Source organism: Mustela nigripes, chromosome 6 (assembly GCF_022355385.1).
Source record: "Mustela nigripes isolate SB6536 chromosome 6, MUSNIG.SB6536, whole genome shotgun sequence".
Taxonomy (NCBI): Eukaryota; Metazoa; Chordata; class Mammalia; order Carnivora; family Mustelidae; genus Mustela; species Mustela nigripes.
Window position 1 is genome coordinate 47,383,727 of NC_081562.1, and position 17,822 is coordinate 47,401,548.

At 38.5% G+C, this 17,822-nt stretch overlaps 1 protein-coding gene across 1 annotated transcript; it reads right to left on the reverse strand.

Moving 5' to 3' along the window:
• Positions 1 to 17,631, reverse strand: CCT2 (chaperonin containing TCP1 subunit 2). The gene is made up of 16 exons (XM_059402481.1): positions 17,522 to 17,631; positions 16,700 to 16,774; positions 16,532 to 16,597; positions 15,817 to 15,928; positions 15,215 to 15,291; positions 14,991 to 15,103; positions 13,992 to 14,194; positions 11,597 to 11,697; positions 11,278 to 11,405; positions 9,159 to 9,262; positions 6,313 to 6,432; positions 5,822 to 5,950; positions 5,519 to 5,622; positions 5,135 to 5,234; positions 4,008 to 4,149; positions 1 to 289 (listed from the first exon to the last, which is right to left on the reverse strand). The coding sequence occupies exons 1-16, from the start codon at positions 17,522 to 17,524 to the stop codon at positions 259 to 261; spliced, it is 1,608 nt and encodes a 535-aa protein (XP_059258464.1). The 5' UTR covers positions 17,525 to 17,631; the 3' UTR covers positions 1 to 258.
• Positions 17,632 to 17,822: the final 191 nt, after the last annotated feature.

Genomic DNA, 17,822 nt, shown 5'->3' on the forward strand with positions numbered 1-17,822 from the left:
AACAATTAATTGTTCAAATTTTTATTTTGATGCACAGTATGAGAAATGAACTTTTAAATCAACTGAATTTTATGGAAAATGAACAGCAAATAAATTAGACCCATGTTAAAATAGAAGGTCAGTTAAATGTCCAAACTTAAGGATATAAGAGCCACAGATAAACTTCGATTCCACAGTCTTCTTTAAAAGGTCGAAGTCTTTCAAACACAACTCTGCTATGAACTAACTGGTCCAGAGCTCAACAGCACATGGGAATGTTTAACAGGGGTGATGATCAGGAACACGTTTCCTGCAAGTATTACAAAACAAACACTTAAGAAAAGGCAATGGTAAAATTAAAAAGCACGATTGTAACCAAAGGTTTATATAAAATATAAACACAGCTGAAATCCTAAATTTTATCAAAACGATCATAACCAATTCTTTATAACAAGGATATTTCTATCTCATTACTAACATCTCTCAATTATTACTATATTAGTAAGAAAACAGTACAGAATCTGTGGAATGTGAAGACCTGTAGGTATTTAATAATTTTCAACTTCTCATCCAAACACCCTATTTAACATATACATATTCTCCAGAAAAAGATTAATTCATGTTTACAACTAATGTGTTAGGGCATTTTACTAGATTAGTCAAAGACAAAGACAGTTTACTTTTAATCAGAAGTTGTAAAATGACAAGGCTTTGGGGCCTCTAGATGAGAATCTCTGTATCACTTTTCTAAATGAATGAAAATGAATGCCAGTAGATAGGCTAGTGACAGGGTCAGCTTACTCATCTAAGTATGAAAACACTGCCCTTCACATACATCTTAGATGTTAAACTTTTATTCTTTGGTGAGGAGGCATGGCAAGGTACTAGAGAATTTTTTTACTTTACACCTAAATAAACACTGCTTCTAGAGTCAAGTATAACAATCATTTTAGAGAAGCAAAAAAAGTGTAAAAACAAATTTAGAGAGTACAGCATACTGGAACCATATAAAGAAAAAGATCTTCCGGGCGCCTGGGTGGCTCAGTGGGTTAAGCCTCTGCCTTCAGCTCAGGTCATGATCTCAGGGTTCTGGGATCGAGTCCTGCATCGGGCTCTCTGCTTGGTGGGGAGCCTGCTTTCTCCTCTCTCTCTCTGCCTGCCTCTGCCTCTCTACCTCCTTGTGATCTCTCTCTGTCAAAATAAATAAATTAAAAAAAAAAAAAAGAAAAGAAAAAAAATCTTCCAACCCTGGAAGCTTATGGGAATATAATTAAGGATACTAAAAGATCCCAATACAGAAAAAGTTCTCCAGCAGCTGTCAGAGGGCAACTAATCTGGAAAATGAATCCCCCGGAGGTTAAATATGAAAGAGTCCAAAAGAATCCTTTGAGAAGGTTGAGTTAAACACAATTACCCATGTTTCTTTATTGAAAATTACTGAGTACATCTACGAAATTTAATTTACACTTAAACCGGGGCGCCTGGGTGGCTCAGTCAGTTCAGCGGCTGCCTTTAGCTCAGGTCACAATCCTGGGGTCCTGAGATGGAGCCCTACATTGGGCTCCCTGCTCAGTGGGGAGCCTACTTCTCCCTTTCCCTCTGCCTGCAGCTCCCCCTGATTGTGTGCTTTCTCTGTCAAATAAATAAGTCTTAAAAAAAAAAAAAAAAAAAAGACACTTAAACCACTAAAACAGTGGTCTCAGATCAAATGAGGTATCTTAGTGCATATTTCAAATGTGGTTGAGGGTGCCAAGTCATGGAAAGATTTCTGAGGGTGGGTGTGGTTATGTGACCTTGCCACCAAGCCAGAAAACTTAATGGACCTCAGTTTCTTTTTGCTATCATTCTGCTTAAAGGCAGGAGAAAATAGAACCACACTCTACCATCTTTGCTGGCACAGCTTCTAAGAAACTTTCAACTCCTTCCTTCCTGCACCAGTGCTCCATTCCAAACTAGGACCATTCCCCATTATCCTACCCTACCAGTACCCGAGGTAGAGAATATTCAGATTTTTCAGCCCATTCCTCCTTCCACTACACCACAGTAGATTTAAATACCACTCCCCTTTTCTCTCCACATCCAAATCACTATTTTCTCCTCTTTTTTTCTAATAATAAAGGGACAGCTGCCATTCACAGAAGCAAGCCACTGATGTGGGTGCTACTGGGTTCTGCACAAAGAGTCCTCGTAACAGAGTCCATTTAAGGTGCAATCTCCTGACAGTGCTCCTCCTTCCCTGTTCCCAGGGATGAGCTCTCCATGTTCCCATTCCTTCTCACAGCTACATAGCGGGCTGCTTCCTCTTCTGCATCCATCACCCCCCTACAAGATCACTCCCACGTACAGCACTAACGAACTGTTCACAGTCGAGACCCATGTCCTCTAGCTCCCATCCCACTCCTCTGGTTCTGTTCACAAGAGACTCCTCAAGAAAGCAGTCTATATACACATCCTCTGATACTTCTTTTCCTGGCTTCATTGCACCTACTTCGGATTTTTGACCCCTCCACTCTACAAAACTGCTTGTCAAGAATACCCATGGCCTCTGTTGCTAAATCCAATCTGTTAAGGTCAATTTTCAGTTTTTATCTTATTTGGCCAATATATCTGTACTGCTATGGCAGCTGATCATGCTCCATCCCTAAACACTTTCTTCATTTGGCTTCTGAGACACACATTCTCTGGTCGTCCTTCTAACTCAGAGGCACCCATGCTCCCAACCTTTAAAATTTTGTATTTGGAAAATTTCAAATGTACAAAAAAGCAAAGATATGATACTGAATCCCCAGGTATCCATCACCCAGTTAATAATTACCCTTTATCTGTACTTCATGTTCCTTTTTAGTGTCCTTTGCCACTTGCTCTGAATCTTTCCAAACTTATTACTGGAATTCTCAAGTGTCTTTAGTGCCTAAAACTCCTTCCTTCCTTTAGCTACATTCCCTCTTTTGGGAACACTGTCAGTGTCATGGCCTTTAAATACCACATGTAGGCTGACAATTTCTGAACTTAAAATTCCAGCTCAAGCTTCTCTACTTCAAGCTTTGATTACCCAACTGGTTTCTCAATGGAAAGCTCAAATGCCCAAGACTGACACCCCCAACCTCCTTCCCAAAGTCTTCTTCATCTAAAAGAAACTTTCTTATCCCAACAAAAACCTTAGATTATCCTCCATTCCCTTTCCTTTCACACCTTATACCCAAACCACAATCAAATTCTGCTGGCTCTACCTTCAAAATCTTTTATCAACTCCTTCTCACCACCCTTACCTCCATATCTCCTGGTGTAAGCAACCATTGTCTCCCATCTCCCTGAACCACCACAACAGGCAAAATTTAATGTTTTAATAAGTACTAGTAAGAACAATGAAAATTATTGACTGAATCTTTAAAAGTTAAGATTTTCTGGCTACGTAACCATTTTTTGTGTGAATGAGTTTCTGAAAGAATCTAACAACTTAGAAAAACTGAAGAGGGGCCCCTGGGTAGCAGTCAGATAAGCATCTGACTCTTGGTTTTGGCTCATGATCTCAGGGTTGTGTGACTGAGTCCCATATAGGGTTCTAAGCTCAGCGAGGAATCTGACAGAGTTTCTTTCTCCCTCTCCCTCTGTACCTTCCTACACTCCTGCTCTCTCTCTAAACAAAAACAGGAACATGTTAGGAACTCAGCACATTATGACCTTAAGATAATCTATATGAAAAGTGAACAGGACAGAAAACGACTGGAGCAGACTCAGCCTGGGGAAAAGACATTTGTTCTTAGCACTACAGCCCTTGGCCCCATGCAGGCTTTTCAAGCCTGGCTCATGTGACCTTTCAATCCTAAGAGCTCCTCCATGTCACCCATACGTCTTTCCCTTTATGCTTTCCTGACTTAAATCTAAGAGTTGTGACTATGTATTTTAAATAATGTGCATAATACTTTTAGCTGGGCAGAAATGCCTTTTACTATCAATTACAATTACCCAATACATGCAATTACCTATTGTTTGCTTCCTAAAAAATGTCTACTACAGTGCTACGATACCTTGGTGCTGCTTTGATAATGTTGTCCACACGAAGAATCACCTCTGCTGCTTCAGCTGCGCTCAAAAGAACTTGTCGCTTCACCTGGAAACTTTCTGTTATACCTAGTACTGCCATATCTCCAATGGTACCTTCTTTCATATCTGAAGAGAGAGACGTATTCACTAAATAAGCAACAATAGTTTTAACATAAATTATCAAAATCTCTAGTAAAATTAAGTAAAATTAATACTTTTATGAAAAGTGGGATTACAAGACTCAACCACTCAATTTATTTAGTGCATTCTCATCAGCCTAACATTCAAGAAAAACCTTTTAGAAAATTAAAAGCTCAACTACTGATCATCTGTACTAACAGAGGATAACTAGCTCAGGTAATGGAAAATTTACACAGAACACTCAATGACCTTTTCCAATAACCTTTTTTGTATAAATAGATATACATGTGCGTGCCTATGTGTACATATATATATATATATATATATATATATATATAAATAAAATTAGTACAGAAAATGTGCTCATTGCTAATTACCATGGATTCTTAAGAACTGGAAGAGAATTTAAAAGTCACTTACTTCTCCTCTTGTGAGAAGAGTACTTTACCTTCTGAAAGATCATTAATTATTCATTATATCTCTCTTCTCCAGTGGCAGGATTATCTACCCTCTAATGACTATTCCCGTGTCTTGGGATAGTACACTGGGAAATTTTTCAATTTGAATTAAATTTATCCTTCTGGCCACTGTTATCTATGTAAAGACTACACTCCAGAATACCTCATAATATGTTTCCTGTGAGAACAGGATTTAATAAAAGAATTTAATTAAGTTTATACTTATTTCAGGATATAAGTACTACTTACAAATTTAAGTCCTATAGTCACCACATAATAAATTACAAGTCTTCTAACTAGTTTTATACCCCTTATGGAAGAACAGTTCTGACAATGTTGAGAACATGAAGTTAAACATTCTCCTAGGAAATACAATGGTGACAGAGGCAATCACCACAGAAATCTTCTCTATGATTATCCTAAGAATTCATCTTAAAAAAAAAAAAAATTAAAAAAAAAAAAAAAAGATTTTGGTAAAGAGTTACTCTTTATGTCTACAATCGCTTTCTTACCCAGTCCAGCAGTCGTGTTGCCTTCACTATGGGCAGCTCGGAGCTGTGCCACCAGGTCTGCACTGTCATAGCCTGCATTATCAGCTATGATAGTTGGCAACTGTTAAGTGAAAAAGACACATGGTAACTATTCTACAAGAAGAAAGTTGATTTAGTCTAAACTAGGACAGCTTTTTAAAATTATATATTTAGGAACAAGGTAAAACTGTTCCTTTTTATTACTGCTCATAAAGATAAGCTCTAGAATCAAATTTAAGTAGTATGAACCAGTTCTTTTTCTTAAAGCCAAAAATTAGCAAACATGTCCAAGAGAGAAAAATGTATTCATTTAAAGAACTATTAATACTCACAGATGTGTAAGTTCAGATGTCTTTATTAACTTACCATTCTCAGTGCTTTAGCGTAAGACTCCATCGCAACAGCTTCCTTGCCTGGTGTTCTACTGGCAAGCTGTGTCACAGCATGAGCCATCAGCATCTCAGAACAGCCTGCAGATGAAAATGAAATTCCAAGGACTATGATGTTTAGTTATCTCCAACACACTGACTTACTGATTTCCCTTAGACATGTCAAATATTTTAAAATTAAATGCAAATGCATTACATATAAATTTTCTAAAAACCATTAAAGCCAAAACCATTACTATATACTTGAATAAAACATGTTTAATATTTTTAAAACACTTACCTCCTCCATAAACTGTTCTAGAATCCTTCACAGTTTGGGCAAGAACACAAAGAGCATCATGCAAAGATCTTTCTGCCTCATCTAAAATTTGCTGAGTGGCACCACGAAGAACAATGGTACAAGCTTCGCCTAAAGTTAAAAGAAAAATATTCTTAGGTCACAGCGATTACAAAAAATAAGAGTTTGCCTTCTATTATTTATGTAGATACTGGTTATGATTATTATTTGGTTTTAAAAGCTAACGTGTCCTCTCTGCTGTTACACATTCTTTTTGATAATTATCCATGTTCACAAACAATCATGTTGAATACACACTGTCCATAAAGGCAAGGTTAACATGAGTTTGACCTCGACTGAAATTAACATGCACCCTATGCTTCTCAGGAATTAAGATACATCATATTCTAGTAAATATAATAACTATTTCTTTTAATATCAACAGAGCCTCTCAAAGACTTAGGAACCTTATCAGGATCGACATAATCACTCACCAAGGGCTACCCCAGAAAAGTGGATGAGCTTATCCTCTCCAATCATGACTTCTTCAATAAGCTTGCAACTTCCAAGCTTCACTAGTTCTGGGTGGTCAAAGGTAGAGGCAATTTCACCACCTATGAACATAAACACCTATTAATTGTGTTTAAGATTCTTTTTCTAAAGAGAACTAATGAACAGATTTTAAGCTGACTGCTTACTATATGCCAAGCACTCTTTGAAGCACTTCATATAAACTGACTAATCTTTAAAACAACCCTGGTAAGAGATGCTCTATTATCTGATACAGAAATAAAAAAACTGAGACAAAGAGATATTAGAGTTTCTTATTCAAGGTTATACAACTCAAACAAATATATGGTGAAGCTGGGATTCAAATCCAAGTAGTCTATCTTTAGATTTAAATGCACATTATATAATACTATTTCCCAAAGGTTAAACTGGGACTTTAACATTTACTTTTAAGTCTGAATTTAAATTCAAATTCTCTTTTCATCTAGTACAAGACCAGTACCCCTATGATTCAATTTCCCAAAACATGAAGCATTTGACTAGTTCTATTAAGTCAACAGATATAGCCATTAGAAACTGCTGACAGGAACACCTGACACCTGCTAATCCTAACTGAATTCTCACAATGCCCCTATAAGGCCCAGGAAAAGGGGAAATGTAACTGAGAATACCCCAGAGCAAACCTAATGAGGTATCAAAAAAGTGAATTATTTTGGGGCGCCTGGGTGGCTCAGTCAGTTAAACATCCAACTCTTGGTTTTGGCTCAGGTCATGGTGAGATCCAGTGGTCCACCAGGCTCACACTCAGCATGGAGTCACTTGTCTCTCTCCCTCCCCTTCTGCTGCTCTCCATGTACTCTCTCAAATAAATAAAATCTTTTAAAACAAAAAGCAAATTTTTTATTTTTAGGTTTTATTTCTATTCCTATTTTCTCTGCATCTCCCGCAGTGTAAGCTGAAAGATTCAGCGATTTCCTTCCCTGGTTCTTAACTGCCAAAGTTCAGTTTCCACTTTTTCTAGTTCTTTACTCTTTTTTAATGAGACTGATCTGGTTTATGAGAATTTTCACTTATCCTAAATTCACTCACTTATGTAGAATTTGCTGACAATGTATTTCTAGACATTTATAAGAACCAATTTCATACACCTTGACAACACATACACTAAGGATGAGAGGCGCCCTGGGGTCAACTCTGCAGTGGGTTGTGCTTGGTACAGTGAATTTTCTTTCTTCTGAATATACATGGCAATTCATGTACCAACTTCTTATGGTATCAACTTATCCCATTAATGTGCTATCATTCACATTTATGTCATTACCTTTAATTTTGTCGCCTTAAGGGAGGAATTACACCATAAAATTTATCACCTTAAGCATCAAGTATGTAATAGCTCTTAAAGAACTTTAATTAAACCAAGTAAACCCACTTCAAAGTAACTGATCAAAGAAAAATATCTCTTTTTAGGTCAGAAGACACGCTTCTCAAAATATTAAAAGTGGATTTAGAAGTTATTCTGAGATGAAACCAATTCTACTCTTTACAGTAATTCGTAATACTTTTTATTTCTAATACTTATGGCATTTGAAAACTGAATTCAACATTCCTAGTAGCTTTACATCTCAAACCCCTCTCCTTAGTTCTCATTGCAAGATCTCAAGTCAACTTTCCAACCCATTCATTCATTATCAAGGGCCTAAAAATTAAATAAAGGCTGCAAAACTTCGTCTTTCAAGGGCTACTTAGCAGTTACTTTAAAAACTATTACTATAAAAAAGTAATCAATTTGCACACTATGTCATTTTGGCGTAAACATTTCTTACTTATAAATACATTTCTATTCCACATAACTGGGATTAGGAAACTCATACCTCTACTGAAGAAAATTATAGGATACTAACTTTCCATTATTCACTGCTGGATTGTTTCGCACTATTTCAACATTACTTCCACAATTTTTATTTTTAAATTTTTTAAAAGATTTTATTTATTTATTTATTTGACAGAAATCACAGTAGGCAGAGAGGCAGGCAGAGAGAGAGGAGGAAGCAGGCTCCCTGCCAAGCAGAGAGCCCGATGCGGAGCTCAATCCTAGGACCCTGGGATCATGACCTGAGCCAAAGGCAGAGGCTTTACCCACTGAGCCACCCAGGCGCCCCTACTTCCACAATTTTTAAAAAGGATTTGATGGGTGGTGGAGGAGGGGGGGTGGCGCAAACACACGAGTAGCAGAAACAGAGGAGGGAGAAGCAGGCTCCTCACTGAGCAGGGAGCCAGATGGGATACACGGCTGACCTAGGACCCCAGGATCATGACCTGAGCGTAAAGCAAATGCTTAACTCACTGAGCCTCCCAGGCACCACATTACTTCCACAAATTTAAAAAAATTTAACAAAAACAATATTTATAAGCACTTGATCCATTCTCTAACAAGTGTTCAATGAAGTTATTATTACAACTTACTACCACAAAAGGCACAAGGCATTCAACTACTCAGCACCAGAAATAAACGAATAAACTAGATAAACCTTAAGAGAGTCCTTTTTCAAGCTTTAGTTTCTTTAGACTAGGAGTGGAACACTGGTCCTGTAGGTTTGTGAGAAAAGATCTGCTATCTTTAAAACAATGTAACAAAGGTAACCATAACCTATGGCAAATACGACAGATAATTTGGTATCTAAGGATGTCAAAAAACTGTAAATGAGAATTCAGGATATTTTTATTCAAAGTCCCTTAAAGTATTTCTTTGTACTCTCAAAAGTTACATATACTAACCATCAATAAATCCAAGAGTGTTTAGCGTTAGAAATTAATGCCTTTTTTCCCATACCTGTGACAAGAGCGAGGCGTTCCACACCTGCAAAATCTGCATGTTCAATCGCCATGACACCGGCAGCACCAAAGAGCTGCTCAGGATAATTATAAATTAACTGCCTACAAATAAAATAAAAACGTTTGCAATTGTTATTTCACAAGTCTAAAATACATCAGACTAAAAAACATGGAACCATTTTTACTTACCAAATAAATACAAATTAGAAATGTCACATACAATAATACATAAATTACACAACTTAGTGCCTCCATGCTAGCACTGCAAGCAAGTTGTTTTTTTATATTGCTACTGATACAGTAAACTAGACCACAGTTCTGAAAACCAATTTAGCAGAAATGCATCAAAAATCATATAAATGTTCCCAAGCTTAAATTCCACTCCTGAGGCTCTACAGCAAGAATATTCAGATATTAAAAATCTTCAGTGAAAGTATGTATAAAAATTTTACAGAGAATGGCAAAACCTGCCAATGACTTCAATGTTCCCTAGGAGTGTGCCGGTGTACACAGAGTTTACCAATTATAAAAACTAATTTTAAGTAAAAATTTATATTGTTAGGTTAAAAAAAGGGCAAGTTACAAAAGTTAGTAATGTGTTCACAGCTAAGTGAAAAACTGAAACTTGAACACCAAACATACATACATACGCAAGTCAGCTTAATTAAAGAATTTCAGGAAGGTTAGACCTCAGATTCTGTTCCTTCTTTACTATTTTCCAAAAAATGCAATCTTGTTTTTTTTTAAGACTTTATTTTTATTTATTTATTTGACAGAGAGATCACAAGTATGTAGAGAGGCAGGCAGGGAGGTGGGGCCGGGAAGCAGGCTCCCCACTGAGTAGAGAAGCCAATGTGGGGGCTGGGGGGGGCAGGGGGGGTGGGCTTGATCCCAGGACCGCAATCATGACCTGAGCTGAAGGCAGAAGCTTAACCCACTGAGCCACCCAGGCACCCCAGATCTTATTAAGAGTAAAAATGACATGTTTAAAAGTATGGGACATTAAAAAAAGGCCAAAAAATTTTTTTAATCAATGTAAGGGACCTCTGCGTGGCTCAGTCAGTTAAGTTTCTAGCTCTTGATTTCAGTTCAGGTCATGATCTCAGGGTCGTGGGATCCAGCCCATTGGGCTCCATGCTGGACATGCAGCCTGCTTAGGATACTCTCTCTCCATCTCCCCACAAATATTTGATTTTCACCAAATATTAACTGTCAAAGTTAACCACTGCCATTTCATTGCTAGAATTAGGCTGTTCCTCTTGGTATTTTCACCATTTAAAAAAAATCTGAGAGATCTAAGCAGAGAGAAAATTAGACACAAAGTCCCTGATGTGGGGATGAGCAAACAGTTCAAAGCAGTCAGGACTTCTTGCCAGAACTCCAGCTTGAGCTTCTAGGGGCAAACAAGATTCCTCTGCTGCCCACTCTAGACCCTGATATGAGGTAGCACACAGTACCACTGGATCCTAGGTACTTGACCCTGTAATATCAGGAACCCAAAGATAGGAAATGGCCAGAGAGCCATGGAAGAAAGCTGTGAGCCCAGACTGCCTGCCACCTAGACAGTGATTCCACATCATGCTGCCTCAGGCTACTGGACTGGATACAGTCGTGACTTTATAGAGCCTTTTCTAGTTTTACTGAAAAAAATTTTCCACTGCTTCGCCTTTGGAAAAAAAATCCATGAACACCTTTGATACTAACAATTAAGAAAGAAAACATGGGAAACATTATACATACTTTTTCATACAAATTAAAGCCCTAAAACGATTACTTTTCATTTCTTCATTATTTTATTTCTTTGCTATTAGCTTTTTGCTATTTCAAAGTCCCACCATTAAATATGGAACTGAAGCTCTCCACCAAATATATGTATATTACAGCCCAAAACTACAATGTAACTGCCAGACCAGAAAACTCATTGTTAATATAAATAGATCAAGTGTATTAACCTAAAACATCACCAAAATGGTGATGCAAATGCCTTGCTGTAGAATGGTAGGAAAATTACCATTCCTAAATAACAAGTCACTAATAAAATGAAGTATTTGCAAATGCCTTTGTAGACAAAAATCATTAGATTATTACAAATATTGTTAGCAAAAGCACATACAGACCTGTTAATAAAGCAATTTATCCCATGCTTAAGAATTCGTTCAACTTTCTCCTTCATTTTCTCCTTTTCGGCATGTTCTATTTCAGCAACCTTTGCTGTAGAATCAACTCTCACCCTGGACCCAAATATCTAAGACAAAGGAAAGAATAAAAATAGCATCATTTTCATTACTCCTGAATCCCGCAACATAAATACTTTTATGTAAAGACACTAAAATTATGTATTTAAATATATTCTAGGTTTTTTCAGTGCAACTGCTTCACAGCCTGAATTCATAAAGCAGCTAACAATTAGAATTCTAAGAAATGTAGTTAACATACCTTTATTTTGTCGGTATCCATACCAGTATTTGCAATGAGAATTTTAGCATTTTCAATTCGCTTTGGTTGATTTACTCCAATTTTTTTATCCAACAGAAAGCCTACAATACAGATTTTAGTAAATACTTCAAAACTATATTGATAAATCTTTATCTCTGCTTTATCAAATTACTCTTTCAAAGAATCCATTTAAGTCCAACACACCTAAGTCCCTAGAACCTATACAGCATTCCACTAAAGCAAGTGACCATAAAAATCAATTTAGCAGGTAGAAATCTAAGGGCACAGCATAAACCTTAAGAATAAAAGTTTCATGTGAAACTTTTGTTTCACATACATACACAATACGCAGGTGTGGACTGTAATTAAAGCTGGTAAGCCCACTTTCATTAGCTTAAAACTAACAACAGAAAACTGATGAAGATTCAGGAAAACGAGGTATTGCTAGAGAGTACTGAACTTTTTAAAGAACTGACACTGGTGATAAAATGAAAAACAACCCCCCCCCCCCAAAATATGTACAATGGAGTCAAAGGAAACTAACCCGTTTTGCCTATGCTGTTTACAGGGTGGGTGAGCAACCCTACACAAATTAACCTTAGCTATTCATCTGTAAAACAAGAGTTAATCACAACACTAGTTTCCAGCCTACGGGCCTATCTGGAATTCTCTCCACGCTTCTTTTAGATGCACATAAGGCTTGCCTTTTTAAGACATTATCATCTTGGGTTTCTGCTCTAATCAGAATAACCTAATTTTCAAACACTAGGTCAACATCATGAGGAATAAATGAGATTTTAAGTAAAATTCCCATTAGAATGCTTGCACAGAACATTCAAGATGGTAGCTATCCTTGTTCTCATTATCTTACCTTACCATTAGCCTCTATTAAAAATGCTACACAGCCCTTGCATGTAAAATCAACAGTGTTTTTAAAATTGTTACTCCTCTGAAACAGAGACAAATGGGGTGCCCGGGTGGCTCAGTTGCTTAAGTGCCTGCTTTCAGCTCGTCATGATCCCAGGGTTCTGGGATGGAGCCCTGCACTGGGCTCCCTGCTCAGTAGGGAGTCTGCTTCTCCTTCTCCCTCTGTGCCTCCTCTCTCCACCCCCACCCCACTCCAGCCTTCGTTCTCTCCTCTCAAATAAATAAAATCTTTAAAAGAAGCAAAATAGAAATATAGCAAAACCTAGAGTACAAATCACTGGTAAAGCACAACTTGTTCCTGTTTCTCCTCTATAAAAGAGAACGCTTACACATTCCACTCCATAAGCCATTTTGTAAACGCAATATAAAGATGTTTTGAAAAATTATAAGAACAAAAGACACTGTTACTAAGGAAACAGCAGTTACTAAGACTTATTACTACTTGTTAAGAACACCAAGAACTGTAATCTCAATACCTACCAATAAATGATAGGACTTACACAAACACTTCCTGAAAAAACCCATTTGAGAAGAGCTGACTTTTTTTTTTTTTTAAAGATTTTATTTATTTATTTGACAGAGAGAAATTACAAGTACACTGAGAGGCAGGCAGAGAGAGAGAGAAAAGGAAGCAGGCTCCCTGCTGAGCATAGAGCCCGATGCGGGACTCCATCCCAGGACCCTGAGATCATGACCTGAGCCGAAGGCAGCGGCTTAACCCACTGAGCCACCCAGGCGCCCAGAGAAGAGCTGACTTTTACTAAAACTACCATTTCTCTTTATTAGAGACTGCACAAACTTCAAGGTATTAAGTAAAACCTAGAGATTATCAAAGAAATGCTGGGATGGTGTGAAATGAAGCACAAAGTATAATAAATGGATTAAAAAGACAAAAATAGTTGCAATATGATCGGTATTTTTTTAAAGATTTTATTTATTTACTTGATAGAGATCATAAGCAGGCAGAGATGCAAGCAGGTGGGGGGGAAGCAGGTTCCCCACAGAGCAGAGAGCCCAATGTGGGGCTCGAAACAGGACCCCAACGATGACTTGAGCTGAAGGCAGAGGCTTGCTTTAATCCACTGAGCCACCCAGGTGCCCTTAATCTGTACTTTTATTTTATTTTATTTATTTATTTGAGACAAAGATCACAAGTAGTCAGAGAGGGCAGGGGGAGAGAGAGAGAGAGGAGGAAGCAGGCTCCCCGCCTAGCAGAAAGCCCAATGAGGGGCTCAATCCCAAGACCCTGGGATCATGACCTGAGCCAAAGGCAGAGGCTTTAACCCACAGAGCCACCCAGGCACACCCCCATCTGTATTCTTAAAGGCAAATTTTCTTTGTAAAGAAAGAAACCAGGATTTCTTTCTGAAATCCTGACTAGCTAAAACCCAAGATTCATTATATAGCCCTCAATGTCTGATCAAAGCCTGTTTTCCCATATTCAACATATATATACATATATATATACCTTCATCTAAATAAGAATCTGCCAGACTTCCTCCTAGCTTCTTGATGACGTGAATGGCCTCCAGATTACCAGAACCTTTCAGTCTGAGAACAGCTTCTACAGCTAACTGAGTAAAATGGTCTTTGTGATGAGTAAGAAGTTTTGAGGATAATGTTGTTCCTGCAATGTTCATTAAATCTTGGCGGAATTTAACTTCATCAGAACTAAAAGAGAAAAACCAAAAAGACTCATGCCTGTTTCTTCAAAGGTATCAATCCTATTTTTCTTTTCAAGAAAATATTTGTCAATAGATAATTTCACCCCAGTCAGGGCTCGAAGCCATAGCAAAAAAATTAAAGTTCAAGTAATCAAACAATGCAAAATTAAAGGAAACGATTTTCCCCACCAATCAGGCAAAAAAGAAGAAACACAAAAAGAGAAACACAAGCAAACAAAATACCAAATTCTTCAAGGACATGGATAAATAAGTATTGCTCTACAGATACTAGAAATGAAAATAAAGGAATGAAATTAATAAAGAATTAAGAATGAAAATAAAGATTACTTGTAAATAAAAATGCCATAAAATACATACATGTATACATACAGCAATTATACTTCTTGAAACATTCTTGAAGTTTGTCAAAAATATTATTATAAATCTAAAACTTATTAAAACAGACTATAGATAGGTAAATTACACTACAGTCACATAAACAAATGCATACCCCTATTAAACTACTGCAGAAAATACTGACACCCAAATATATGCTTACTGATCAACTAAGTTAGAATGATTACGCAATGATTCTATTTGTTTTGTTTTTTCGTGATTTTTACCTACAAAAAGCTGGAAACCCAAACTATATCTGAAGTGTAATGTGGGGGTTTGTTATTGGGGCAGGATGAGGCAATAGAGTCATGTTTGTGTATGCTTTTCACTGTTTTTCAGACATCCTGCACTGAGCCTATTTTTAAAAAAATGTTAAATATTTAAAACTATTATTTTGGTATACCAACCCATGATCAACTGCAGAATTCAACAGAGCTTGTCTTGCTGCCTTTGTGGCTTCTCTCCAACCCGCAATGATGGTCTGTGGGTGAATCTTTTTTGCAATCAAAGATTCTGCTTCCTATTAATAAATAGTAGAAAACATTCTTCAATAGAAAACACTAACAGACTACTTCTGATACACGAGTAAAAAAACAATAAAATGAGGTTAAAGTTTCTCAGATACTCTTACCCTTAGTAATTCTGCTGCTAAGACAGTAACAGAGGTAGTGCCATCACCAACTTCATCATCTTGAACTCTTGACATATCTAGAAGAAAGAAGCTAGTTAGTTAACTCATTTATATTTGATACAAATGCATTCTAGGGACGTCTGGGTGGCTCAGTCAGTTAAACCACAGGGTCCTAGGATCGAGTCCCGCATCGGGCTCCTTGCTTGGCAGGGAGTGTGCTTCTCTCTCCGCCTCTGCCTGCCACTCTGCCTGCTTGTGCACTCTCTCTCTGACAAACAGACAGATAAATAAATAGAATCTTTTAAATACATTCTAAATTACTTCTCCATAGCTCAACTAATTCTCCAAACATACCCACTACCAACCAGAATCTCACTTATCTAAGTTTCCTCACCTGACAAACTCTTTGGAACTTCTCACTCTGAACATGTTTTATCATTAAAAACTGCATGGAACCACAGAGGCTTATATTTTAATAATAATAATAACAATAATAATAATTAAAAAGGGGACATCAATTAATTGCAAGTAGTCAGTCAACAAAGCCTACTTAAAAATGTGTTTTAAAAATATTAATAAAATCTTATCATTTTCAGACTCACCAACTAAAACTTTAGCTGCTGGATTGTCTACACCGATGTTTTTTAGAATAGTTGCACCATCATTGGTTACCATAAGAGAGGCATCTCGTCCACTGCTTAACAAAATTTTATCCTAAAAAGAACATACTTGATTCAAGTTAAGATATAAATACATGTCAAGAATGCATGGGTCAATATGTACTCTCATTTACTAATGTGTAAATACTCTGGATGGCAATTTGGCAGTATCCATTCAGACTTTTTTAATGCATACACTCCAAAAGCAAACCCTGGTGTCTGTCCCTGAAAACACTGTAACAGGGAGACACTAACAAGGTTTTTCAGCATTGTACTAGCAAAAACAAATGAATAAATATAAAATATAAAAATCTACAGCAAAAGGGATTTTAAAAAGCAACCTACAGAAAAATATAAGTACCTACAGTAAAAATACTTATTAAAAAAACACCTAATACATAATTTGCACACATATCTACATAAAAACAAGTAGTAGGAAGACTTACATCTAATTATAACTATGGCTGTCACTGGGGAGGGGATTGAGGATGGTGATCCAAGGGGACTTTAGCTGTAGGAGTACTGTTTTGATTTTTAAGAATGAGAACATACCCATGTCTTATGCATACAGGCATCCCAAAAAAGTGAGCTATTAACTAGATTTCCAAAAACAGCTGTAAATCAGTATCAAAACACAAAAATTCTTTGTTTTTCTTACCATGCCCTTAGGTCCTAATGTGCTCTTTACCAAGTCTCCAACAGCGATGGCACCAATAAAAGAAGACTGGAGTAAAAATCAGAGATTGAAAAGTAAAAATCAATTTTACCGTCTTAAAATTCCTAAAGTTCAACTGGATCTTTAAAAGAATGGGAGAACAAGGCTTACCAGACGAGCCGTCTCTGCCCTCTCTTCATCAGCCCCAGCCTTGAAGATGTTAACAGGTGCGAGGGAAAGGGACGCCTAAAAGGGAAAAATCAACAGTCCGTTTGAATACCGATTATTTAACGCCTATAGTTACATTCCGCCAGAAATACACGTACATATTTAAAAGAAATTTAATTTATAGCACAGCGTAATTTTTCAAAGAAATGACGTTCTCCGTCACTGGGACGTTCATTCACTAAGGGGGCGTGAGGGACTTACACAACTTGTACAGCAAGGAGGGTTTGCCTTTGGGTCTACAAGTACTCTATGAGTAAAAATTATACACCAAAAAGAATGTTAAAAACGGCAAGACTGAAGATGACTTTAAAGATAAGCCAGGCAGGAGGTGCAGACCACTGCGCCAACAACCGCCAGGCGGACGAAGCAACGCGGCCGACTCGCCTCCATCTTCACCCTCCAGCCCTTTCAGCCCCGCGGCCGCAGGCTCCGCCCCGGGAGTGAGGGCGGGGCCTGTCGCGCCGACCCGCCCGCGGCACTAGAAATTTCTCCTCTCAGGTTGACCCCCGGGCCTGGGGTCCTGAAACTAGGGAGAGGCCCAGTCGGCACAAGACACTGGCATGGAGGCCCACACCTCCCCGTTAGGTGTGGAGGGCTTCGCCGGCGGGCCCGGCGCAGGCCACACGCCGCGGCCCGCGCCATGTGCGACGGTCTCCGGGACAAACACGAGGAGCCTGCGGCCGTGGGAGGACAGAAGGGGCAGCGGGAGGCAGGGCGCGGCGGGACGCGGCAGGGTTTAGATATGGCCAGCGGGGCCGGGCTCACCATGGTTCCGAGGAGTTCGGCACACACGCGAATTCCTCAGCTCACGCCCGGGACCAGAGGGAAGAGAAGCCGGAAATGACGGCACACGTTCTCCGCATGGGGCGGAGCCCCGGAGGGCGCGCAGCTCCGGCCTGGCACCGCCCTCTGGGGGAAGGGAGGGCGAGCCGGTTTTGAGTGGTGGACCGCGGTCGAAACGCCGCTCATCACGCTGGGGGGCGGAGCTTTGACTCGCGCTCCGCCCCTTGCGGCATCCGCTCCGCACGAGGGAGGGGAGGATCTGACGTATGGGGTGGAGCCGGGG

Excerpts from the sequence above, each read along its gene's own strand:
- CCT2 (XM_059402481.1), bottom strand. Across the intron at positions 15,292-15,816 it reads AGCAGCTAAAGTTTTAGTTG|ATATGTCAAGAGTTCAAGAT; the intron begins GTGAGTCTGAAA and ends TCTTTCTTCTAG. Across the intron at positions 5,623-5,821 it reads TAGAACAGTTTATGGAGGAG|GCTGTTCTGAGATGCTGATG; the intron begins GTAAGTGTTTTA and ends TTTCATCTGCAG.